The 26,798-nt window shown below is 47.1% G+C and overlaps 1 protein-coding gene and 1 long non-coding RNA gene across 2 annotated transcripts in view; one reads left to right on the top strand and one right to left on the bottom strand.

The window, feature by feature from the left end:
- Window positions 1-4,841: 4,841 nt before the first annotated feature.
- FAM174B (family with sequence similarity 174 member B) overlaps window positions 4,842-26,798 on the bottom strand; it is a 43,002-nt gene continuing 21,045 nt past the window's right edge. The window contains exons 2-3 of the mRNA XM_038532750.1: window positions 21,068-21,199; window positions 4,842-6,587 (exon numbers count right to left, since the gene is read on the bottom strand). Coding sequence (XP_038388678.1) covers window positions 6,584-6,587; window positions 21,068-21,199 — 136 coding nt within the window. The 3' untranslated portion in view covers window positions 4,842-6,583. The remainder of the gene's footprint in view (window positions 6,588-21,067; window positions 21,200-26,798) is intronic.
- On the top strand, window positions 5,385-8,074 carry LOC119871200. The gene is made up of 2 exons (XR_005357020.1): window positions 5,385-6,870; window positions 7,513-8,074. It is a non-coding gene; the product is annotated as an uncharacterized LOC119871200 (long non-coding RNA).

Raw genomic sequence — 26,798 nt, 5'->3', positions numbered from 1 at the left:
ACTGCCACAGACATCTTAGAGGATGTGTGCAAACCTCTCTCCTCCTACTCCAAGCCTTACAAGACAGAAGCATACCTGTTCCATTCACCTCTGTGGCCCAGCAGACCCTGTGTCATGCCTTGTGGTTCCCTGAACACCTGTTGAATGTGTAATACAATGACATCCCATTTATCAGGTATGTACCATGGGTACCTTATCCCATTCAATTCTCTTTCTCTCTCTCTCTCTTTCTTTCACACACATGCGCACGCGCGTGCACATACACACACACACACACACACACACACACACACACACACACTGTATGGGCAGCTGAGAATTGCCTCAGCCAAAAGGCCCGAGCCAGGTGCCAAGTGTCCCCAGGATGGCCTGCCTCCCCTCGCAGCCTCTCCACAAGGATGGGTGAACATGGACAAAGGGAGACTGATTCTCCAGGCAGAGCGACATGCCCCTTGGGGAGCTTTCAAATGAAGAGAGATTATCCATTTCCTTCATTACTTTATGCAGTACTAGTACAACTCTGTTCTTGTTCACTTTCTATTCTGGAAGATTTGTAGCAATTGTTTCCATGGATAGTGACTCCAAGTAAAATAAGGAAATAAAAGTACCTGATGCCTCAGCAAGACCTCGAGAGAATTGGGAGGGACAGCAAGAACATCGGAAAATGAGGGTTGATGTCAAGGCCAGGTGAATTGACCACGGCCTCACATCATGTAAGAGAATAATCACAAAAAGAAAAAAAAAAAGCAATCACAAAACACTGACAAACTTAAAGCACACCCCTACTATATCTTTGATTGGAGAAAAAAAAAAGACACAGAAGATCCCCCTGTGAACCAGACTCCACAATCTGACAAATGGTTCTTCCTAACCCCACAGGCACCTAGAGTGGGCTTGTCGGACCTGCTTATCTCCCCACCATCAGTTCTAACGTTGTTGTACAACAATGCTGAGGAGGTCAGAACTAGAATGAAAGCCAAACACTATCTTTCCCAACGCACAGCCAAAATCAGGTTCCATGGATGGAGCCAATCCACTGCCCAGGTTTGTCGCACGCAGGTCAGGATTCCAGTGCAGGCCCCTGTTCAGCATCCTGCTCCCCTGCTCTTACCATCTCCACCTGGTCTGTATTGTGGGGGGCCCCTGTGGACACACCAGCCTGCACACCCTTGTCCCAGGCACCCCTGGCCACTCTTCAGCCAAGGTACAGGCACGCAAGTGGCCCTACGCAGGATGTCCTGGGAGCCAGGGACACTGAGGCACAGAATTCTAGCAGGGGATCTGGAAAGGGAAGAGCACGGATCCCCTGAGGAAGCCACAGCCAGAATGGGGCTCCCTAGACTGTGGGGTGCCAGAGTCCTTGACCTAGAGCTCAGATGTCTTATGCCATCCTACAAGTAAGCTGCTATGGTCTCTGAAAACACGCCCCCTTGCCTCCTTCCTTCAGGGGAAAGTGCTGGAAAGGGGAGGAGATTCAGACCCAAGACCTGTCCCTTTTAAGGAGCTAACCCTGCACAGCAACAAAACCATCCTGGTCCTGTGCCTCCAAGTAGAAAACAAAGACCATCACCAGCCTTCCCACCTGGTTGGCTGGACTCCCAGGCTGTGAAAGTGCTGGGCCAACATGAAATGTGTTTTCTTAATGGGGAACCAGGGAGGAGGTGCAGCTCTGGATGGGAGCAGCCCAGGACCTGTGGAAATGACAGAAGTACCCCAAGTCGGCTTCAGGATTGACACCTACAGAGAGGCCTCCAGAGGAATGGAACAAGAGACTGGATGGATGCAAACACACCTGGCCCACAGGGAGGACTCAAACGTTACCATTGATGGGGGTGGCAGCAGTGACAATTTCCTGAGTGACTCCGTGCCAGGCACATGCAGCATGTGCTTTGCTAGATTACTCTTTTAATGATCACAAAAATCAAAGAAGCAGACTTGCTCCCAGGTGGCCATTGAAGGAGTGAGGCCAGGCCCATACAGCTTGTTGGCAGCCAGGCCAGGAACCCCTCTACTGGTCTGTCTACCTCCTGATTCTTCTCACCAGGCTCAGCACCTGGGCTGGCTTTCCTGTAGACACGGAGGAAAACTCACTACCCTCCCTACCTGCCCGCAGCTCCCATGATGGGTCAGTGGTTAGACCTTGCAGCCAAGATTCTGGACACCCTGCTTTGCCAACACACTAGAGCTCTCTGCGTTCCCATCATGTCTACATAGCTCATCAAAGACCCATCCCTGGGAGAACAGAGCTTGCTGATAAGCCAACCAACCACACCCAGAGAAGACCTAACACAGTATCTCACCTCAGCACATTTAGAGTACACTTTCCAAGGAGACCTACACCCAGCTACTTGGTGGACCAAAGACTCAGGTAGTGATGTAGAGTGTGGCTCACGATAAGCTCAGGAATGTTGGAGTCTGTCTGGTTCCCCAAAACAATGCAAAATAGAGGCACCTGGGTGGCTTAGTGGGTTAAGTATTTGACTCTTGATTTCAGCTCAGGTCGTGATCTCAGGGTCATGAGATCAAGACCCACATCAGGCTCTGCACTGGGTATGGAGCCTGCTTAAGATTCCATCTCTCCTTCTGCCCCTCCCTACTCTCAAAAAATAATAAAAAAAATAACAATGCAATGTGTGCATTATTGCATTTCACATGTGCACTTGAGTCCACATGTTCTGGAGTCCATTCATAAAGCCACAAGAATGTTTCAAGATGCCAGCACTGCCAGGCCCAAGGTCAGCCCTGGCCCCACCGGTCTCAGGAGCCATCTGGGGGTTTGCTGGGGCAGACCTTTTCTCTGCCCTGGTGGGTTGCAGCAGACACCTCCCCAACCCCAGAGCTCACTCGCCCATCGCCCTCAAAGGATGAAACCACTTAACTACCGAAGACAAGACCTAACTCCAACACCCTCAGAAGACCCAGGAGACCATTAATGGTGAGAAATGTAGGCAATGTTGGGTCCTGCAAATTCATGACTCTGCTCCAGGAAGAAATGCGCCAGGGGGAGGTGGCTGCAGGGGCACAGTCAGAGAGGCAGCATGGGGTCCTCACAGAGCCCAGTACTACCTCTGGCTCCAGAGCTGATCCTCTTCCCTCCCCTCCCTCCCAGTCCTCCCCTATCCCTCTCCCCTCCCCTCTCCTCTCCTCCACTCCCCAGTCCTTCAATCCCCTCCCCTATCTCCTCCCCTTACCCCTCCTGTTCCCCTCCTCCCTTCCATTCCCCTCCCCTCCTCCTCTCTCCTCCCCGCTCCCTCCCCTCCCCGCTCCTCCCTTCTCTTCCCTCTTCAGGACAGGGCAACACCAATGTCCAATCTGCTGACATGGTCACCACAGTCTCGCTGGCAGGTCTGGGGCACGGGTATATCCCATCCCTCGGATCTTGCTCTTCAGGGCCATCTCCCTCTGATTCCACTTAAATGGAATCCAAACACAGGACTCCCACTGGAGAGGGCAGGGAGAGGAGACAAAGACTTTCAGGGACAACGTGCCAATTCCTTATAAGAAGTCCTTTGGCAGGACTCCTGGGTGGCTCAGTGGTTGAGTGTCTGCCTTTGGCTCAGGGCATGATCCTGGGGTCCTGGGCGAGTCCTGCAGGGAGCCTGCTTCTTCTTCTGCCTGTGTCTCTGCCTCTGTGTGTATGTGTCTCATGAATAAATAAAATCTTTTAAAACAAAAGTCCTTTGGCATCAAGACTCCCATCTCTCCCCCATCCCACACGCTGTGGGAATAGCTCTGTGAATATACTCCTGAAAGAACACTCAGGCGGTAGGGGGAAGGGCTCTGACACTAGGAGTCACCTTTCCCCTCAGGCTCTCTGCAGGCCCCACATGACACACTGGGAAAGACCAGTTTTGTCTGCGTAAAAAGGGGCACTGTGGGGGCTGATCCCCCAACTGAATTCGCCAAAATAAAAGGCAAGGGTGCAGCATGGGCCAACTCTTGGGGCCCACCAACTCTGGAACACCCTCTCCCCCAACCAGGCTGGCCCCTCCCTGGGTGTCTGAAGGCCCCTACCCCCAGGAGACCCTACCCAATGGGACCTTCCCACAGGGGCTTGCTTCCCCATAGCCCCACTGGGAGGAGGAGCCACCCTGACAATTCCAGCTGCGAGAGAAGTGAACGAGCTGCTTCTCTGGGGAGAGTAAGGTAGAGCACGCTGCCAGCTCCTCCCTAAGTTCCAAGGACCCCACGTCGGGATGGAAGCAAATGAGCTATCCTTTCTGGCGCTCACCCACAGGCCTGCTGACCCGGCTTGGACTCCGCCCGTTCCTGCTGTTCACAAGCTGAAGCCAAGCCAGGTAAGGAGGAGGCAATAATCAGCCGGCACTTTGACACAACTGGTTCTTTCTTCTCCGGAGATACCCCAAGATTCTCCAAACACATTAGGTCTCAGTTATGTTCTTGCCAAAGCGGCAGCCTCCAAGAAATGATCAGATGCACCTACACATGCATCTGGAAGCATCCACCATGTGTCCTCCTGTCCTCCAGCCCGAGTGCATTCCTAAGCTGTCCTCTAAGCCACCAGGACCGGGACGCCTGGGTGGCTCAGTGGTTGAACATCTGCCTTTGGCTCAGATCGTGATCCTGGGGTCCTGGATCGAGTCCCACGTCGGCCTCTGTGCAGGGAGCCTGCTTCTCGCTCCGCCTGTGTCTCTGCCTTTCTCTCTGTGCCTCTCATGAATAAATAAAATCTTTTCAAAAATTTAAACACCAAGACCAGGCATCTCCCCCTGAGCCCCCCACCTCTGCCCTCCTCCCAGCCTTGAGCCCATACCCCTGAGCCCCAAAAGGCACCTTGCTGGTGCCTCCTCAGAAAACATCCAAACTGATGCACACCTGGGTCACGCCAAAAGGGTTTTATTTAAGAGCCTGTAGTGTTGAAGCTCAAGAATTTGGAAGGTCACTCTCGGCCAGCCAGCAGGTGGCCCGGTGTTGATGTGTAAGGCGGAAGAATCCAGCTTTCCCGCATGGAGTTCCAGTTCCAAGGTTCAGAGGGTGCCCAGCTGCTGGCGGCTGGTCCCCCTGAGTCACCACTCTGGCCCAGGAGTACCCTGTGGAGGGGAGGCAAACAGGGCGGAGGAGAGCAGAAGGAAAGCAAACCAACACATGAGACAGAGTGGGCAGAGGGACAGGTGGTCGTACAGGTGTGTTCTGCACTGCACTCCGCTCGAGCCGTCTCCCCGGGCACCCCCTCTTTCCTGCAGAGGCCCTCACGCCTTCCCAAGAGTCAGGGCCTCAGGAACCCAGGGACCCAGCAGACCTGATGGCCCTTCTAAGAACAGGTGAATCAGAAAAGCCTACAGAGTTTTCATCCAAAGCAACAGGGCAGACTACCAACAGGCAAATGCACAAACCCTGCACAATGCCAGAAAAGAAACAAGGGGATAAAAAAAAAAAAAAAAAAAAAGCAAAACCCCTCTCCAGAACAGATTGCCAGGACCCCAAAGGCACTGCTAAACAGAGCTTTAGCAGAAGCAGCTTGGCTGCAGCAGATAACCTCAACCCTTAGGAAACAGCAAAATGCAAGGTCTTCACCAACCTGAGAGGTCAGCCCTGCTTCTGGAAGCCCACAGACGTCTGGGCCCACAAGCTCTGAAACAAGCCACCGCCCACCATCCCCACCCACACCTGCAGGAGGAGGCTTGCTGCTGTAACCTCCTGGGTTCAGGAGGATTTCCAGGACAGCCTGGCCTACACCAACTTCAAACCTGGCCCCCAACACTGTGCCTTTTCCAGCCAACCCAACCCCCATTCATCTGAATCACCACAGTGATTTTTTAAAATTCCATTACCAAGAGCAACAGTGTAGAACAGGGCAGAGAAACACACAGAGGATGTTCCTAACGAAAAGTTGCCTTATACTGCCTCTTCTCCCCCCAGAAAGGGAGAAATTCTAGGTGTACAGACACACACACCCACACACACTCATGCATGCACATGTACACACGCATACATATAGGTTTTTCCCTGATATTCAAAATTCTTTGTGAATTAGCTCTGATTCTGCTGAACCCTTCTTTTTAAAAAGGAAAGAAAAGGAGCCACAAACACCAGTATACTTCTGCAAGGGCTGGCCAGCTCATGACATTTCAACTGAACTTTCACACAGCCATCACCAAAAGCAGGCCAGAATTTGGCCAAGCCCGGAAGACCACCAAAAGGTCAGACATCTAGAATGTTGTAGATCCAGGAGAGCAGAATGTCAGAAAATTAAAAGCTGAATTCTTCAGGCTTTTTTTTTTTTTTTTTTTTTTAGGTTCCTGTTAACTTCTGATCTTTACTCTTTACTTTTAATAACAGTTACCTTATTTTTTAAGTCAAAGTGTTTTGACCTCTGCCCCTTAGCAAGGCAAAAGCCTTCTTGAGGAGGAAAGGGTGGCATTTTAAAGGGGCTTCCAGAGCGTGGTAGAGGAGACTCCTGCAGTGATATTCTGAGCTGATGTTCGACACAACTGTGCCAGAGTTTCATCAACAACATTTGTTTTGGTTTCAACACCTCCAACGAGACAGATTCCAGATCCTTCACACCCCAGGCTGCAGCTGACCAACGTTCCACAGGATGCCAACATGCTGAAAATAGGTTTTACCTGAAAGAAAAGGAAGAACCAGTCAGTGCCCTCAGCAGAATCCTGCATCCATTCTGAGCCTAAAGTCTCCAGCCTGCAGGTCACACTCACCAACCACAGGATTTTTGAACATGCTGTCTGGAAGGTAACTCCTTCATTCCCTTCAGCTCCTACCTCAGGATCCTAGCTCCCTATGCAGACTCCCTAGTACATCACTTCTTTTCTCCTTGCATCCTTCCTTCCTAGCAATTCAACCAGTGTTTACATCGGGGCTCAGCAAAAGTTTTCTGTAAAACTCCAGAGAGTAAGTATTTTTCACTTGCTAGGTCCTACATTCTCTGTAACAACTACTCAACTCTGTTCTTGTGGATCAAAAGCAGCCACAGAGGGCATGAAAATGCTTGAGGGGCACCTGGGTGGCTCAGTTGGTTGAGCATTTGCATTGACTCAGGTCATGATCTCAGGGTCCTGGGATTGAGCCCCATGTCTGGCTCCCTGCTCAGTAGGGAGTCTGCTTCTCCCTCTCCCTCTTCCCCTGCCTGTGCTCTCTCAAATAAATAAAAATCTTTGATGGGATAAGCACTGGGCGTTACACCGTATGTTGGCAAATTGAACTTAAATAAAATATTAAAAGAAAGAAAAAAGAAAGAAGCTTGAGCATGACAGTGTTCCAATAAAACTTTATTTGTGGACACTGAAATTTAATTTGTAAACAATTTGTACATGTCGTGAACTGTTGTCTCTTAATTCTTTCTCAACCATTAGAAATGTAAAAATCTTGGCTCGTGAGCCACACAAAAACAGGCAGACCACCAGATCTGACCCACAGGCCATAGTTTGCGAACCCCTGGTTTACATCATTACCTGCTTCATATCTGACTCATTTAGGCTGAGAGCTCCTCGCAGGCAAAACCCTTGTCTGAGCTCCCTCACCTTTAACCTCCAGCACCAAGCACACGGTACCAGGCAATGTGGGGATACGAAAAACATTCATGCAGCAAGTGAAAGAAAGCTTGGAAACCAGATCCACTCAAGACCTCATTCATCCAAAGAGATACAAGAAAGGAGGGGAAATCCGCAAGGTCAGAGCCACCAATGTTCTCTGTTCACGCTGGATCATGGGCATCACAAAATCACACATATAAAAACAGTGGGGATTTAACAGAAGTTACAAAATAATGAATTTCTTTTCAAAATGTTACATGACCCCAAATATAAATATCATCATTATTGGGTGACTGTCTTTTAAAGGACATGGACATCCTAGTTTTAGGAAATATTTGCTGGAAAAGGGACATGATGTATGTCACTTACCCTCAAATGAGTTCAGAAAAAAAAAAAATCCATATGCACACACACAGAGCCATCACCAGGTAAATGAGGCAAAATGTGAAACCAGGAAAATCTGGGTAAAGAGTATACTATTTTTGTTCTTGCAACTTTTTTTTAAGTTTGAAATTACTTCTGAATAAAAACTTCTTTTAAGAAAAGAAAAAAAAAACAGATAAGGGTATCCTCATATTGGCCACTAGGGTATCTCCCTCAACAGACTGGAGGGTGAACAAGGCAAATCGCATAGCCATGTCCAAGCCGTGCAGGGTGGCTTTCCTCCAACACCCACAGGCACTGCCCCCCAGGCTGGGGTGGGGGTAACCTCCGAACGGCTGACATCCAGGGAGCCCAGGTATTCGCCCCCCGCCCCCATTCTACAGATGTAGCCTGCAGACCTCAAGTGTTCAGACTCCCACCAGGCCTCCCCACAATTATCAGGCTGCACCACTGCAGGTTCAACATTGAGGATGGGGCGGTGGGGGCTAGGGGAACCGGGGGACAGAGGAAAGACTTTTCAAAGCTTTCAAAGACCAAACCATGAATGGGCATGCCAATATTGCTGATGTGGTGACAGCACATCTTGGGGATGCTACAAGAGCCTGTCCCCGGGTTTTCCGCCAGGATCTCTATCAGTGCACATCCTCCCAGGCAGCTGTTTACACCCCTGTACTTAAATCTTTTTTTTTTTAAATAGAGTTTATTTGAGAGAGAGCACAAGCAGGGGGAGAAGCAGAGGGAGAATGAGAAGCAGACTTCTCACTGAGCAAAGAGCCGGATGCGGGACTCAATCCCAGGGCCCCAGGATCATGACCTGAGCCAAAGGTAGATGCTTCACCAACTCAGTCACCCAGGCACCCCACACTTGTGCTTATAGAATAAATGCACACAGTGGATGGTAGAATGGAGCAGACACAGGGATCCCCCCTCCCCACGAATCACCACACTCAGCACAATTCCTCGGTTCCTCCACAGCAGAGCTAAACCTGCAGGGCTGCCACCAGAAAGGAGAAAACAGAGCTTCCACACACCTGCACAGGGGAGCAGTCACTCTGGACACATGCAGTTGCCTTTAGGGGTCACCAGCTCCTTGGCCTCTTAAGAAGGAGGGGAGCCCCATGGCGAGTCTGAGCAGTGGGTTTAGCTTCAGACTCTCCAGTGATGCTCTGATTCAGGAGGTTCCAGGGGACCATGGACACAGACACTACGTCTCTTCATTTCATCCTGCTGCCTCCCCAAGGTCATGCAGCTTTGGGGTTTTCCTCTGGAGAGCTCTGGGGCTGGGGGGCAGAGGCTCACAGCTGCAGCTCACCTGGTGCTCCCTCCACTCGCTCAAACTTGCACACTTCACACATGCTATTAACTCCTCCTGCAACGCCCTCGCTCCTCCCTGGCCCTCAATCTGCTTTGGGGTGCTTCCTTTCAAACCCACCACCATCTTCCTCTCCTTTGGAAAGAGCTTCTTGCCCAAGAAAGGCACCCCTCCTGGCTGTCCACAGCACCCCATTCTTTCCTCCCCTGTGGTTCTCAGGCTGTCAGTGCTCCTGCTGTCTCCTCATCTCAGCACCAGCTTCCCAAGAGCAGGTTGGGCTCAGCCTGCCTCACTCATGGCCAATGGAACAAGCAGGCTCCCAAGCTGGACACATGGAGTGCGGGGTGAGCAGAGATTTTTTTTTTTAAATCTAAATTCAATTTTCCAACACAGAGTATAACACCCAGTTGAGGAAGATTTTTAAAAGGACTCTTTTAGCCTCCTTCTCTCCTCCAGAAGAGCCAAACTGCTACTGACACTCCTGCTTCATCATTAAAATAAACCCGACAGAGTCTCGATGCTGAGCCCACCCCCATCCTCCTTTGAAGCTCCCTGAGAAGTGAAGGCATGGTTAGGCGCCATGCCTCATGCCTGTTCCCTTCAAAAACTTCCAAGTGTCCTTCTTGCCCAACAACACTGGGTTATAACCATCATGGAGAGAGACGTGTCCCAACCTGTCCATGTCCCTCCCATGCTTTGTTTGGCAGCAGAAAGAGTCCTCAACACAAGAAGCCCCTGGCCAGCACCCTGGCAGCTGACCTCTCAGTGCAGCAGTGAGGGCCACCTCAGGAAAGGGCACACCGGCCACAAGAAATAAATGACAAAGGTGCAAAGGGAGGAGCCCAGGCCCTTGCTGTGAGGATGTGTGAGATGGAGACAGACGGAAGGATCACCACGACCTGTGAGCACTCCTCCAGCTTTCAACCCAGGACGCCAGAGAAGGGAACAACTGAATAATGTGGCTAGTTATTTTTTTAAAAAGCACTGCTGGTGAGAATTATTTGTGCTGGGTTCTTGTTTTTGTTTTTTCTTTGTGCCTGATTCTTACATAGATCTATATAAATTCTGTGTGTGTGCGTGTGCGTGTAGGCAAGAAACTGAGTAAGTCATGTTCACTTAACGGTAAATTTTCATTGCTGCACAAATTCCTGGTTTTTTTTTTTAAGATTTTATTTATTCATGAGAGACACAGAGAGAGAGGCAGAGACACTGGCAGAGGGAGAAGCAGACTCTATGCAGGGAGCCCGATGTGGGACTTGATCCCGGGTCTCCAGGATCAGGCCCTGGGCCAAAGGCAGTGCTAAACCGCTGAGCCACCCAGGCTGCCCCACAAATTCCTGTTTGCATAGGTTCTCCCCTCATAGACCTGAAACTCAAAGAGTTTTGAGGTGCATGATACCTTATCAAGAACTGACCCCAGACTCCCAATATGGCTTTTCAAAGAAACAAAAATGTCTCATGACATGCCCATTTTACACATATAAGCTCGGCATCCTATAAGGAAGATGACTAACAGAGCTTCATTCAAACTGGTCCGGGAAGGACTCCTGTTTGTTGTTTCAGGTCCAGGTAGGATACTCCCCCAGCATCCTCAGTGGGTGGTAGGGGCCTGGGTCACCGATGCCTTCCAGGCCTCAGAAGTTCACAATACCCATCGCCTCCACAGCTGTCCACATGTTGATGTTCCTAACAGTGCCATTCCTCACTCTAAAATCTTCGTTCCAGAAGATGAGGAAGCACGGGATAGGGAGAAGGGCCTTCCGAGTCCAACCTTGCAGAAGTCACTGCTCTGAGTGTGCTTAGCAAGTGCCATGGGTGTCCATGGGGACTCTGAGCCCTGGGGTTTCAGTCTAGGACAAGCAAGTCAATCTGTTTCCTCCTGCTCTCAGCCTAGCCTCCTGGGGCCTCTTGCTGCAAACAGCCACCAAATGCCCTTTGTTCCAAAGACAAGATGCCAGGCACAGCGCCCGGCATCACAGCAGAAATCCCACTGGTTTCTAATGAGATTCCCACAGGAAGCTCTACCCACAAGAGGGTGGGAAGCAGGCATTTCTAGGATGCATGACAGTATTCCCACAGGCCACAGCTTTTCCAGACCTAAGAGGCAAAGGAACAGGGAATGGAAGCATGCAGGTAGGAGCAGTGTGTCTCCCAGCCTCCCAGCAGCCTCCCTTCGGGCTGCACCTGCCACGGCCACTTTTACCACCCACGGAAGACAGGACAAAGGGCAGCATCTGCCTCACCTGGGGGGGTGGTGAGGGGGCACAGAAGTCTCCTGTAATAAAGCATAGGGGCACATGGGATCCCAAAATATCAGCCACAGCTGCACACCAGGCCAACCAAGCTCAAAGCACAAAGAGCCAGAACTCAAAACACCATGTGAAATCCAGAATCATTCCAAAACCCCAGGGTTCTCCATAATCTGTTCAGCCATCAGTTCTTTCCTCTAATTAGGCTTCTGAAGTGCAGAGTTGGAAAGACACTTCTACAGACTTTTTTCCCTCCCCACCCCTCCAAACCAATCCCCACCACCACATCGGGGGTCTTACCTCGAGGATGAGCACATCCCAGTTGCGTCAGAGCCTAACAAGAGGGCTCTGCACAGAAGCCTCACTTGGCCACCTCCTCTTCATTCCCTGCCTGGCTGATGCGTCCAGGCTCTAAGTCACAAAATGTTACCAAAGAACTGGCCATGCAACAGCATGGACCAAGTTACTGCCTCACCGCTCTGGCATGAAGAACACAACTCTCCTCTTTGTACTCACACAAAATAACCCAAGGTCCCCATTCAGCTGCACCAATTTAAATATGGCCCGTTTCCCAGAGGGAACCTCAATACTCATCAGCTACATCTACACAGAAAAAGACAAGTACCTGTGAGCAGATTATCAGGTGCAGACCAGGAAGTTCTCAAAAATGCTAAAGCGAACATAAAACTGGTCTTAAAATTCTTGTTCTTTCAAACTTACTGACCTATAAAGTTGTTTGCAATATGCTGTTCTGATGGAAAATGGTTTCAAAACAGCATGTGTAACCTGGTCCAACTTCTACAAAAAAGAAAATTCACAGATACAAACTCACACACACTCTAGTGGTTACCATTAAGCAGTGAGATTACAGGTGATTTTATTTTCCCTTTCTCTTATCGGCCACATCTACAGCATACATTACATCTATACTAGGAAAGGTCTTGCTCCGTCTTCCTGAACCATCCGTCACCTTTGGGCCTGAGGACCAGAGCAGGCTTGTGTCTAGTGACCTGGCTCCAAGTTCATGCGCATCCTGGTATCATTTCAACCACGAACAACACAAACTTCTACCCGGAGCTGCTTGAAGCACAACACACAGGGAGGCAGGCGAGCGCCTGGCAACAAAGAAAGCCTATGGGAGTCAGCAAATGGAGATATTACGGGATAAATGCTGACACCAGGAAAGTAAGCTGCATATTAAGAGCTAACTGCTCAATGGAAGACACTGGAAAAGATAATGGAACACACCTGAAGAAAGCTTAGGAAGGGAGGCAGAGCCCCCGCCCCCTTCTGTCTTCTCCACACCAGGAGCAACTCTCCTGCCATCCATCCCTCAGCCCTTGAAAACAGACACCTGTGCCAAGTTCACCTCCACCTGCTTCGAGGATGGGAGCACCTCTCACTGTTGGCAGTGGTGCTAAATTCACCGGAGACAATGACAGATGAGAGCCCCAGCAGCATGATAGCCTCATGTCCCCTGACCTCACTCCTTCCCAACCAGTGCCATTTCAAGGACCTTGCACAGCTACCAAGTGCACTGGGCCCGGGGCCGCCATGGTAGGGGTGACTGGCTCTGGGGGTGGATTCAGGACTGTGTTTGGGAGCCTCATCATAGGTTAGGCCAGGAACCCCTCTCTGAAGCAACAACTCTTCTCCTATGCCATCCTGGGCTTTGCCCTCCTGGAGGTCATGGGGCTTTTCTGCCTGATGGTGGCCTTTCTCATCCTCTTCGCCACGTAAAAGAGCCATCCACGCTTCCCATAGGTCTTTCTCCCGTGTCTCATCTGCCCAGTATGTTCCGTTCTCTCTACCTCCCCAGGCAGCCTGGGGAAAGTGCTTGGCTCAGCATTTGACAGAGGGAAGACAAACAAATACTGTATTAATAGAAGAAAGAAGAAGGAAGAAGAAGAAAGAAGAAGAAAGAAGAAGGAAGAAGAAGAAGAAGGAGGAGGAGGAGGAGAAGGAGGAGGAGGAGGAAAGAAGAAGAAGAAGGGAGGCATGAAGTTGCAAATCAAAGAAGCCAAAACATGGTTCTTTATGTAGATAAATAAAATTAAACTTCCAGTAAGACTGATCTAGGAAACCAAGAAAAGGCAAATATAATCAAGAATTATTAAGAATGGAAAGAGGATTGTGTCTGTACATTACCAAGATTAAAAAGATAGGAGAATGTTGTGAGCAACTTTAGGGTAATATATTTGAAAACTTAGATGATGTGGACAAAGTCCAAGAAATACAACCCATCAAAACTGACCCAAGAAGAAACAGATAAAGACTATATAGTCCTATCATGACTCAAAGAACCAAACGTCAATAGTTTTTAAAAAGTCTTCGCACTAAGAAAGCATCAAGTTCCAGTGGGTTTCAGCATGTTTTACTAAACATTTAGAAACAAATAATTCTAATCTGACACAAACTAGTCCAGAGACAAGGAAAATAAAGAATGCACCCTAACTTCTTTTATCAGGAAAACTTGTTCTACTACTAAAACTCTTAACAAAGCCTACCCAAGACCTTGCAAAGTAGGAAAAAGACAAACCAATCTTGGTCACTCAGAGAACCAACAGCATCCTAAACAAAATATCAGCCAACTGGAGATAGCAGCGTGCGTGACTGGGCACCACAACCACAATCAAGCTCATCTTATCACATGGATGCAAAGCCAGTTTAGTATCAGAAAAGCCAACAAAGATAATTTCACCACCTTAACAGACTGAAGGTAACGATATGACCCTCCCAATAGAACTAGAAACGGCATTTAAATAAAATTTGACATTAGCTAACCAGGAACAGAGAGGAGCTTCCCAGAAAAGAAACTCTACCTACCACCCTACTGTGACCACCACTCTTAGTGGTCAGTATGGAAAGCATGCGCTTTAAGGTAAAGAATAAGATGGAATAGGGCGCCTGAGTGGCAGTCGGGTAAGGGTCTGACTTTTGGTTTCTGCTCAGGTCGTGATCTCGGTGTCAGGAGATCAAGCCCCTTGTTGGGCTCTGCCTGAGATTCTCTCCCTCTGCCCCTCCCCACTCCTCTCTCTCTCTCAAGTAAATAAATAAATCTTTAAAAAGAAGATCCAGAATGTCTATTATCATCACTTCTATCTAAGTGACTTAGAGGCCAAAAGTGAGTACAAAAAGGCTTAAAAAAGAGATGAAATGTTGAAGGATTTGTGGGGGGGCTCTCATGAGTCCAGGTTGATATATCTACATAGAAAACCCCCAAATCCCCATTTATACTACTACAATTAATGAGAGTTTGGTGAGGTTTCTGGATTTTTTAAGAAATCAGTATTTCAAAAAATCAACCATAATTCCAGACACCATGAACAAAAAGTGAGAAAATTATATTTTTTAAGCAATATAGGAGACACAGTCACAAATCATGTGACAGTGGATTGCAGAAGAACCTGTCTTTGAAGCTGTCCCCAAAGTAGCAGGAGAGAGAAGCCAGCAGCCCCGGAAACAGAAACCCAAGCATGGACAACAAGCCTGCTAGACACAGGCTCAATAGGGCTAATGATCTGGGACAGAAGGCTAACACAAGTGGATTGGCTGGGACCTGAGTCCAATGGGACCTTAGGTCCTTCCTGATGTCTTTCCTCTACCCCCTAAAATGGATTAGAATGGTGGTGGAGGAGAGACATCAAGGTGCCTTAGGTACTTAAGGTAATTCCTGCATTAAAAATTACTGGGACATGTCTTTAGCCCATTTCATGATTGGATTGTTTGTTTCTTTGCCGGTGAGTTTATTAAGTTCTTTATAGATCTTGGAAACTAGCCGTTTATCTGATAGGTCATTTGCAAATATCTTCTCCCATTCTGTAGGTTGTCTTTTAGTTTTGTTGACTGTATCCTTTGCTGTGAAGAAGTCTTTTTATCTTGATTAAGCCCTAATAGTTCATTTTTGCTTTTGTTTCTCTTGCCTTTATAGATGTATCTTGCAAGAAGTTGCATGGCCAAGTTCCAAAAGGGTGTTTGCCTATGTTCTTCTCTAGGATTTTGATGGATTCTTGTCTCACATTAGATCTTTCATCCATTTTGGGTCTATCTTTGTGTGTGGTGTAAGAGAGTGGTACAGTTTCATTCTTCTGCACTTGGCTGTCCAATTTCCCAGCATCATTTATTGAAGAGACTGTCCTTTTTCCAGTGGCTAGTGTTTCCTGCTTTTTCGAATATTAGTTGACCATAGAGTTGAGGGCCCATTTCTGGGTCCTCTACTCTGTTCCATTGATCTATGTGTGTTTTTGTGTCAGTACCACATTGTCTTGATGATCACAGCTTTGTAGTACAAGCTGAAATCCAGCATTGCGATGCCCCCGGCTCTGGTTTTCTTTTTTTATGTTCCCCTGGCTATTTGGAGTCTTTTCTGATTCCACACAAATCTTAAGATGATTTGTTCCAACTCTCTGAAGAAAGTCCATGGTATTTTGATAGGGATTGCATTGAACATGCAAATTGCCCTGGGTAGCATAGACATTTTCACAATATTAATTCTTCCAATCCATGAGCATGGAATATTTTTCCATCTCTTTGTGTCTTCCTCAATTTCTTTCAGAAGTGTTCTGTAGTTTTTAGGGTATAGATCCTTTACCTCTTTGGTTAGGTTTATTTCTAGGTGTCTTATGCTTTTGGGTGCAAATGTAAATGGGATTGACTCCTTAATTTCTTTTTCTTCAGTCTCATTGTTAGTGTATAGAAATGCCACTGATTTCTGGGCATTGATTTTGTATCCTGCTACACTGCCGAATTGCTTATGAGTTCTAGCAATTTTGGGTGGAGTCTTTTGGGTTTTCTATGTACAGTAGTATCATGTCATCTGCAAAGAGGGAGAGTTTGACTTCTTTGCCAATTTGAATGCCTTTGATTTCTTTTTGTTGTCTGATTGCTGAGGCTAGGACTTCTAGTACTATGTTGAATAGCAGTGGTGAGAGTGGACATCCCTGTCGTGTTCCTGATCTTAGGGGGAAAGGCTCTCAGTGTTTCCCTATTGAGAATGATATTTGCTGTGGGCTTTTCATAGATGCCTTTTATGATGCTGAGGAATGTTCCCTGTATCCCTACACTCTGAAGAGTTTTGATCAGGAATGGATGCTGTATTTTGTTAAATGCTTTCTCTGCATCTATTGAGAGGATCATATGGTTCTTGTTTTTTTTCTTGGTGATGTGATCTATCACGTTGATTGTTTTACAAGTGTTGAACCAACCTTGCATCCCAGGGATAAATCCCACTCGGTCATGGTGAATAATCTCCTTAATGTACTATTGGAGCCTATTGGCTAGTATCTTGTTGAGAATTTTTGCATCTGTGTTCATCAGAGATATTGGTCTATAATTCTCCTTTTTGGTGGGGTCTTTGTCTGGTTTGGGAATTAGGGTGATGTTGGACTCATAAAATGAGTTTGGAAGTATTCTTTCCCTTTCTATCCTTCAGAACAGCTCCACCAAAGAAGACATACACATGGCCAACAAGCACATGAGAAAATGCTCCGCATCGCTGGCCTTCAGGGAAATACAAATCAAAGCCACATGAGATACCACCTCACACCAGCGAGAATGGGGAAAATTAACAAGACAAGAAAAAACAAATGTTGGAGAGGATGTGAAGAAAGGGGAACCCTCTTGCACTGCTGGTAGGAATGTGAACTGGTGCAGCCACACTGGAAAACTGTGTGGAGGTTCCTCAAAGAGTTAAAAATAGAGCTATCCTATGACCCAGAAATTACACTACTGGGGATTTACCCCAAAAATACAGATGCAGTGAAAAGCCGAGACACCTGCAGCCCAAACTGGAAGGAGCCTTGGTGTCCATTGTAAGATGAATGGATAAAGAAGATGTAGTCTATATATACAATGGAATATTACTCAGCCATTAGAAACGATGAATACCCACCATTTGCTTTGACATGGATGGAAGTGGAGGGTATTATGCTGAGGGAAGTAAGTCAATCAGAGAAGGACAATCATTATATGATTTCACTCATGGGGAATATGAAAAATAGTGAAAGGGATTATAGGAGAAAGGAGAGAAAATGAGTGGGAAAAATCAGAGAGGGTGACAAAACATGAGAGACTCCTAACTCTGGGAAACGAACAAGGGGTAGTAGAAGGGGAGGTGGGCAGGGGGATGGGGTGACTGGGTGACGGGCACTGAGGGGGGCACTTGATGGGATGAGCACTGGGTGTTATATTATATGTTGGCAAATCAAACTCCAATAAAAAATATACAAAAAAAAATTACTGGGATGGGGTGCCTGGGTGGCTCAGTGGTTGAGCATCTGCCTTTTTGGTTCAGGTTGTGATCCTAGGGTCCTGGGATTGAGTCCTGCATCTGGCTCCTTGCAGGCAGCCTGCTTCTCCCTCTGCCTATGTCTCTGCCTCTCTCTCTGTGTCTCTCATAAATAAATAAATAGAATCTAAAAAAAATTAGCATGTATTGAGGGGCTCCATGCTATTGTCATGTCAGATAGAGGTGGAGTGCTCATTATTAAAGTGGCCAATGACAATGCTCCAGAGCATGCCCTGAGACATAGTTTCCTACCTGCTCTTGCCTTACATCAGACCAGGGAGCAAACTCAGACTTTCAAAAAACAAAAGTATTAATATGTTACCTTAACATCTACCAGGTGGTTCAATTTAATCATTTGCTTTTAGAAATAAAATCATTATGTTGAAGAGATATCTGCCTCCCTGCATTACTGCATCAGTATTTACAATAGTCAAGACATGGAAACAGCCAGTGTCCGTCGACACATGTACAGATAAAGAAAATGCAGTATAGGAGCACCTGAGTGACTCAGATGGTTAAGCCTCTGCCTTCAGCTCAGGCCATGGTCTCAGGGTCCTGAGATTTAGCCCCGCATGGGGCTCCCTGCTCAGCGGGGAGTCTGCTTCTCCATCTCCCTCCGCCCCTGCCCCTGCTCGTGAGCTCTGAAAAGAATAAATAAAATCTTAAAAAAAATAAGGGAAATGTGGTATATATACACAACAGAATATTATTCAGCATAAAAAAAGAAGGAAATCAGGCCATCTGCAACAACATGGATGGACCTTGAAGCCATTATGATAAGTGAAATAAGCAAGACAGTGAAAAATTAATGATGATCTGACTCATGTGTGGAATCTAAAACCAGAAAACAACAACAACAAAAAAAACACCTCATAAAGAAAGAGATCTGATATGTAAGTGACCAGAAGCAGAGTGCTGGGGGTGGGGGATTTGGGTGAAGATGGTCAAAAGGTACAAACTTCCAATTAGGATATAAACAAGTCCTGGAGATATAATGCAGAGCATGCTGGCTGTGGCTAGAGCTACTTTACAGTATATGTGAAAACTGCTAGCAAGGTGCCAGTGTCAATACAGCACAAAGTGTCAGCCTGGGAAAGGCACTGGCTCCATTGTCTGAAGAACCAAGATGAGCTGGGAAATGTTCATAATCCGGTGGTGGTTTCAATATGCACTTTCTTTTCATGATCCCAGCCTCAGTATCAACCCAGCAGTCTCCAGACCACAATAACCCCTGTATCCAAGTACTCAAGAAAGGGCCCCTTTTTCCACCTTGCACTAAAGTATGAGTCTAAAGATAGAGTATCGGCACAGATTGATTGTTATATTTCTTTGTTAGGGTCTTTTTCCTGTTTGGTGAGATGGAAGGCTTCCACCTTTGGTTCAATCACTAAGCATGGATGAGATTCTATTCAGTGTCTCAGAATCAAAACAGTACATTGATCCACTTAAGCCCTCAAGTGCTCTCTATTGTATGATGCTCCTGGCCTGTGGGATGCAGCAGGACCCTCTTCATCGTGGCTAATAATGAGGACATAGTTTGCTTCCCATTAGGTTTCATTTCTGTGCAATGAATGTGAGACAGATAAAATGGCTAGCAATAAAACCAGGACAATCACTGACTTTCTGATGTGTCTATTATGTTCCAGTATGAATGAATACCACCAATTGTTTTGATTCTACTGAAAGAGTGCTACTATTTACCTAACACGCAAACTACAGCTAACGGTTTGCTCTGCTGCTCACAAAAAAGCAATCCGTGTTTTAATGTTTGCGCGTTCTTAATAAAATTTAGGTGTGATTCATTGACAAACTCTGTTTCTAATATTGGTATGTATATAAACATGATAATGCAGCCTTTTTTTCAGACGTGAGGATAAAGAAAATAGTATTTTTAAGTCAAAAATACACACAACACATATATATACTTACACCTGCTTCTCCCTCTCCTGCTCCCCCTGCTTGTGCTCTTTCTCTCTCGCTCACTCTCTCTCAAATAAGTAAATAAATAAATAATCTTTGATAAATACCTAAACAAATGACAGTCATTCCATATTCATGGATTGGAAGATTCTCATAAAGGGACCGATTCCCTCTTAAACTGATGCATGGAGTCAAAATCCCAAACATCGTTTTGTTGAATCTGACAATTGATTTATACAGGAAAGCCAAGAACAGCAGAGGCTGTGCTGATGGAGAACAAGTCAGGAGAGGTGTGGAGGACCTGCCTTCTCATGTATAGCAAAGCTGTGTGTGCTGGTTAACCTTTCATGTCACCTTGACCGAGCGAACGGGTGCCCAGATATTTGGCCAAACACTATTCTGAGTGTGTCTGTGAGGGTGTTTCTGAGGAGATTAACAATTTTAGCAGTAGCTTGAGTGAGGTAGATTGCCCTCTCTAGTGTGGGTGGGCCTCATCCAATCAATAGGAGGCCTGAGTAGCACAAAAGGTAAGTAAGACGAATTCATTTTCCTTGCTGACCATTTTCAAGCTGGGACGCTTGTCTTCTCCTTCACGTGGACCTGGTTCTCAGACCTTCAGGCTTGGACCTTTATAATACATCTTTCTATTGGTTCTGTTTCTCTGGAGAACTCTGGCGTAGAAAGTCCAGGATGGGGTCCAGCCCAGATTTGTGTCTCCCCTTTGTTGGTAATAACTGGAACATTGGGCAAACAGCTTCCTCTTCTCTGAGGCTTTGAGCCCTCATCTCTAAACTACACTCACCCCCAGCCTTACAATGAGAATCTCATATATCAAGAGGACACTCCTAAAGGATCCCAAAACCTAACTACAACCCTGAAGTCACAGTCATTCTGACTTTCCTATGGGCTACCTTTTTAGGTCACACCCCTGCCTTTGGAGCTCATTGGTAAATGCCATCCACCGTTTTAGGTCCACCCCATCCCATGCTCTCAGCCATGAGTTTTAGAGCAGCTGAAAGAAAAGTGTCCATTTGTGTGCACCGTGTGTAACACATACAGCTGCTGGGACCTGATCCCCCCAGGCAGCATGTGACAAGCTCTCTGTCTGACACTCAGCCCTCCTTGTCTTCATGCAAAGTGGATTTCTCCAGCGTTCAATATCTGGGGAAAGTGGGAATAACCACATCTCTGCAAGCATTTCTCTGCTGGCTTTCTGGGTGCTGTATGTTCTAAGAGGGGATCAAAGGTGTCCCCTCCATACACAGAATGTCCCAAGGTTAAACAAGTAACCAAAGCACAAGGACACACAGACACCACACCTGGCCTCATGTTGTTTTCCAAGGTGAGCCATCCACCACCCCAACGCCTGAGAGCCCAGGAAGAAGCTTCTGTCCCCACCCGATACCTGTATTTGATGTCAAATACTGTGGAATCCTCATCCTCATCATCCTCCTCATTCAATGGGGCCATTTCCACTCGTTCAGCTGGAGTAGTGATGATGTCATACTTACGGGTCTTCTTCAACCTCTTTCCCGACCTGGAAGAAGAGAAACACATTCCTGAGAACTATGATCCCCCAGGGTAAGTCACGTAGCCACCTCCAACCCGCTCCCAGAAGCCCTGGCAAACCTCCCAGCTACCGCCCTTTTGGCCATGGGACTTCTCCAGACTCCTGACCCCCTAGTCCTCATGGTCCTCACCTGCAAAGTAGAGATGATTATGCCTGCCTTGAGTACTGCAAAGCCCCATCATCAAGATAAATAATATCCCCAACGCAATATTTTTAAGAGGGCAAAATTAATGCAAAGAAAATCTGAGATGAGCAAAAGATCAAATTCTTCAATGAAGGCAGGATCCAGCACTGCATTTGCAGGGGTATAACACACCTGTCCCCTGGCCCCCTTGCTCCCTCACCCTCATCTTGGCCCTGCTGTGTCAGTGTGTCACCACTGCATGCACAGATGACACAGGTGACCCAGGCAGCATTGAGAGCAGTGCCCGCAGGTAACCGGGTGGGATCTGGGTCAGGGCTTGGGCATCCTCTACCTGTGTGATCAAAGACAAGTCAGTTCATCACCCAAAGCCTTAGTGTCCCCCTAAATAAAAAAGGATAAGGATAGTATTTATCCCTCACAGGCAAGAGAAGATTAAATGAGATCATGTATGGAAGGAGCCTATACACAGGAAGCTCTTGGCAAAAATTACCGTTAGTAATAATAATAAATAAACAGAAGTGCTATAGCCTCTCTCGTATGACAAGGACTTGTAAAAACAAGTCAATACTGTTTCTATCATGAGGATTTACGAGGATAGTGAGTTACAACACTACGCTTTTACCTCTGGGATGGTAAAGGGCCACTGTGGGCCACAGGGAAAGTGCTAAGACAAGCCTTTCAGCCTCTGGCATTAGTTGCTCTGCACAAAGGATACAATATTTATCAGGGCATGGCTGAAAGCGTATGACGCCACTGGGAATAATACTATTATCCTGACTACCGATGCTCTTTGCATTTATTTCTTCACTATCTCAAATGTTTTCCCAAATGCCTTGTATTCAATGATGTCCCTCCTCCTTTTTGAGTACATTTGATACTATGAGAAACCAGCCAAGCCCCTTGCCCCACCAAAAAAAGTCGTAAATGGGGCACTGAAGAATCATATGCTCCTGCTGACAGAATAGCTCCTGTAAGCTATTCCCAGGTGGCCGCCACATCCAGGACACACACGAGATCTCCTTGTCCCCAGCATACAGAAATCCTTCGCTGAGTTTATAAAATGATGAAATGAGAAGCTCGCTTTCAGGTTTCTCAAAATTTCTTCGTGACAACAGATTGTTCTTGTCTTACCTAATACGCTTTACCAAAAACATGAAAGTGTCATTTATGTAGAAAAATATGTTTATCTGTATGTGCATCTGTATCTTTGGCAAAAAGCACCTGCTCCTCATGGTCCTCTGGGCAGAGACTTTGAGAGACAGGAAGAAACCAGCTATAAAGCCTGATGATCCCCACACCTGATCATAAAGCTATCCGTCCTACCCTGAGGCACGTGCACTCGTGTGCACGCACACACGTACACACAGGCATGGGTGTGTGTGAGTGCCTGGATTTCAAATAAGAGATAAAGCACAGTGTCAATGTCAAGCTTGGAGTCAGAAGGTAAGAGGGGCAGAGCCTATCGCCTCCCCAGTGGCCCTGGGACAGTGGCATTTTAGAAGCAGGTTCTGTGCAGGAGTATAAATGCTAACCTTGTAGACACCACTAGTCCTACATGCTCACCATCAACAGAATCTTTTTCTCTGTCCACCTTTCCGCAAAAGAGCAAAATAAGCCTTTGCATGCTGCCCTGGCTGACTCATAATCCCTGACCAATCCCATCTCCAATACTGAATGGGAGAAATGAGAAACTGCTCCATATACCACAAGTCCCCCAAGACAAAGCACAAGGAACCACCTATGTCCCCAAGCCCTCAAGACTAGAGTCAACACCCCCTCCCATGGATGCAGACCCGCATACCACACCTTTGTCAAGAAAACAGCCCACATGTCCACCCAGATGATTCACAACTGTTCAGAGCTGTTGGCAAAACGTAGCTTTGTAAAGGAGCAGGGCTTGCCCTTCTGCTGACCCCACCTGTGCCTGGGTCACCCATTCCAAACACACATCTGAACATTAAAAAAGGAGATGTCCCATAAACCTGAGGACTTGCAAAAGCCCCCTGTGGATGCCAAAAGGGACAGACACACTGATGGTTTCAGATAAAGGAATCACAGTGCTGTTTGTAACTCTTTTCCAGGGATTGTGAAGCCTAGAAAATGCAAAATCTGATTTGAAAACCTCATTGCACACTTGGAACTTCAAACCTAGTTTAGTCATTGGCCCTGGGGCAGGACTGACAGCTGACCCTAGAAGAAGGTCCAGGAGCTCTGACTTTAACTCTGCTTCATGGGAGTGGGTCCCTATCACCTATAAAGTCACCTCCCTTCTTTCTGATTGTTTATAGTCTTGTCATGAGAAAATTAACCTATTTAGGGGGGGCGGGACCAGATGCGGAGGAGTAGGGTCCCCAAGTCACCTGTCCCCACCAACTTACCCAGATAACTTTCAAATCATCCTGAAAACCTACGAATGTAACCTGAGATTTAGAGAGGACAGCTGGAACGCTACAGAGGGAAGAGTTTGCGCTTCTAACAAGGTAGGAAGATGGAAAAAGAAAGAGAAAGAATCCAGTGGGGGAGGGGCCCCGCGAGGAGCCGGGCCAAGGGGGCGGCGAGAGCCTCGGGGCAGGAGACCCCAGCCCCGGGGAAGCAGGAACTTTAAAAACCCGCACCGGGTTCTTCCCGGAGGGAGAGGCCCTTAGCAGGGAACCCGGGCAGGACCCAGGAGGGGCAGCGGAGCCCCCAGGTTCCCGGGTCACTAGCAGAGGAGGTGCGCCCGGGGAGAGCGCGGCTGAGGGCTGGAGCACGCCCGGCGGGGCCTCGGGAGAAGCGGGTCGGGCAGGCGGCGGCTCCGCGGAGGGGGCTGCGCACCCCGGGGGGGTTCCAGGCGCAGGCCCCGGAGCCCAGGGCGCGGGGGACACAGCCCAGGATCCGGCCTCCCCCGGGACAGGCGGAGGCCGCGAGGGCCCAGGACAGCAAGGACGCTCCTGCCACCAGGCGCCCCCGAGCTGTGCAGATCGGTGCCGCCCACCCCAGCGCCCCCCACACCCGGAGCATCCAGGCTCCCGCGGACTGGGAGCTGCGGGAGTTACTGGGGAGCTGACTCCAGGGCTGGAGAGCTGGCCGCTGCCAGGGGAGTTGTCCCTCCTGGTGTCACCCTGAGCCTGGGACGGAGCAGGGCCGCAGGGAACAGGGTAAACAGCTCCCACCTAGTGGTGCACCAGGCAGGGGCGAGGCAGCTCCCCAGGTGCACACACCTGAGAATCAGCACAGCAGGCCCCTCCCCCAGAAGACCAGGTGGAAGGACAGGGGAAAAGCAAGTTCTTGGCGGAGCAGCCCTGGAAAGCTCCAGGGGAAGTCAAGGGATTTACAGTATATAGAACCAGAGGATACCCCGCCTTGTTTTTGTTTTTGTTTTTGTTTTTGTTTTCTTCCTTTTTCCAATACAATTCATTTTTAGCCACTGTGCACTAAGCAAAATGACTAGGAAGAAGAACTCACCACAAAAGAATCACAAACAGTACTCTCTGCCACAGAGTTACAGAATTTGGATTACAATTCCATGTCAGAAAGCCAATTCAGACGCACAATTATAAAGCTCCTGGTGGCTCTGGAAAAAAGCATAAAGGATTCAAGAGACTTCATGACTGAAGAATTTAGATCTAATCAGGCCAAAATTAAAAATCAATTAAATGAGATGCAATCCAAACTGGAGGTCCTAACAGCGAGAGTTAATGAGGTAGAAGAGTGAGTGACATAGAAGACAAGTTGATGGCAAGGAAGGAAGCTGAGAAAAAAAAGAGAAAAACAATTAAAAGACCATGAAGAAAAGTTAAGGGAAATAAATGAGACTCAGAAGGAAAAATCTACGTTTAATTGGGGTTCCAGAGGGCACTGAGAGGGACAGAGGAAAACATATTTGAACAAATCATAGCTGAAAACTTGCCTAATTTGGGGAGGGAAACAGGCATTCAGATCCAGGAGATAGAGAAATCCCCCCCTAAAATCAATAAAAACCGTTCAACACCTCAACATTTAATAGTGAAACTTGCAAATTCCAAAGATAAAGAGAAAAATCCTTAAAGCAGCAAGAGACAAAAGATCCCTAACTTATATGGGGAGAAATATTAGATTAACAGCAGACCTCTCCACAGAGACCTGGCAGGCCAGAAAGGGCTGGCAGGATATATTCAGGGTCCTAAATGAGAAGAACATGCAGCCAAGAATACTGTATCCAGCAAGGCTCTCATTCAGGAGAGATAAAGAGCTTCCAAGACAGGCAGGAACTGAAAGAATATGTGACCACCAAGCCGGGTCTGCAAGAAATATTAAGGAGGACTCTGTAAAAGAAAGAGGAAGTCCAAAGAAATAATGCACAAAGACAGGGACTGAACAGGGATTATGATGACACTAAATTCATATCTTTCGATAGTAACTCTGAACGTGAATGGGCTTAATGATCCCATCAAAAGATGCAGGGTTTCAGACTGGATAAAAACACAAGACCCATCTATTTGCTGTCTACAAGAGACTCATTTTAGACCTAAGGACACCTACAGCCTGAAAATGACAGGTTGGAGAACCATTTACCATCCAAATGATCCTCAAAAGAAAGCAGGGGTAGCAATCCTCATATCAGATAAATTAAAGTTTATCCCAAAGACTGTAATAAGAGATGAAGAGGGACACTAAATCATACTTAAAGTGTCTATCCAACAAGAGAACAATCATGAATACTTATGCCCCTAATGTGGGAGCTGCCAAGTATATTGATCAATTAATAGCCAAAGTTAAGACATACTTAGATAATAATACACTAATACTGGGAGACTTCAACATGACGCTTTCTGCAAATGACAGATCTTCTAAGCACAACATCTCCAAAGAAACAAGAGCTTTAAATGATACACTGGACCAGATGGATTTCACAGATATTTACAGAACTTTACATCCAAATGCAACTGAATACACATTCTTCTCAAGCACACATGGAACTTTCTCAGAATAGACCACATACTGGGTCACAAATCAGGTCTTAACTGATACCAAAAGATTGGGATTGTTCCCTGCATATTTTAAGACCATAATGCTTTGAAACTTGAGCTCAATCACAAGAAGAAATTTGGAAGAAATTCAAACACATGGAGGTTAAAGACCATCCTGCTAAAAGATGAAAGGGTCAACAAGGAAATCAGAAAAGAATTAAAAAGACTCATGGAAACTAATGAGAATGAAGATACAACCATTCAAAATCTTTGGGATACAGCAAAAGCAGTCCTGAGAGGGAAATACATCGCAATGCAAGCATCCCTCAAAAAAATTGGAAAAAACTCAAATACAAAAGCTAACCTTGCACCTAAAGGAACTGGAGAAAAAACAGCAAATAAGCCTACACTCAGCAGCAGAAGAAGAGAGATAATAAAGATTCAAGCAGAAATCAATGAAATAGAGACCAGAAGAACTGTGGAAGAGACCAAC

Source organism: Canis lupus, chromosome 3 (genome assembly GCF_011100685.1).
Source record: "Canis lupus familiaris isolate Mischka breed German Shepherd chromosome 3, alternate assembly UU_Cfam_GSD_1.0, whole genome shotgun sequence".
Lineage (NCBI taxonomy): Eukaryota > Metazoa > Chordata > Mammalia > Carnivora > Canidae > Canis > Canis lupus.
This window is presented reverse-complemented; position numbering and strand designations above follow the sequence as displayed.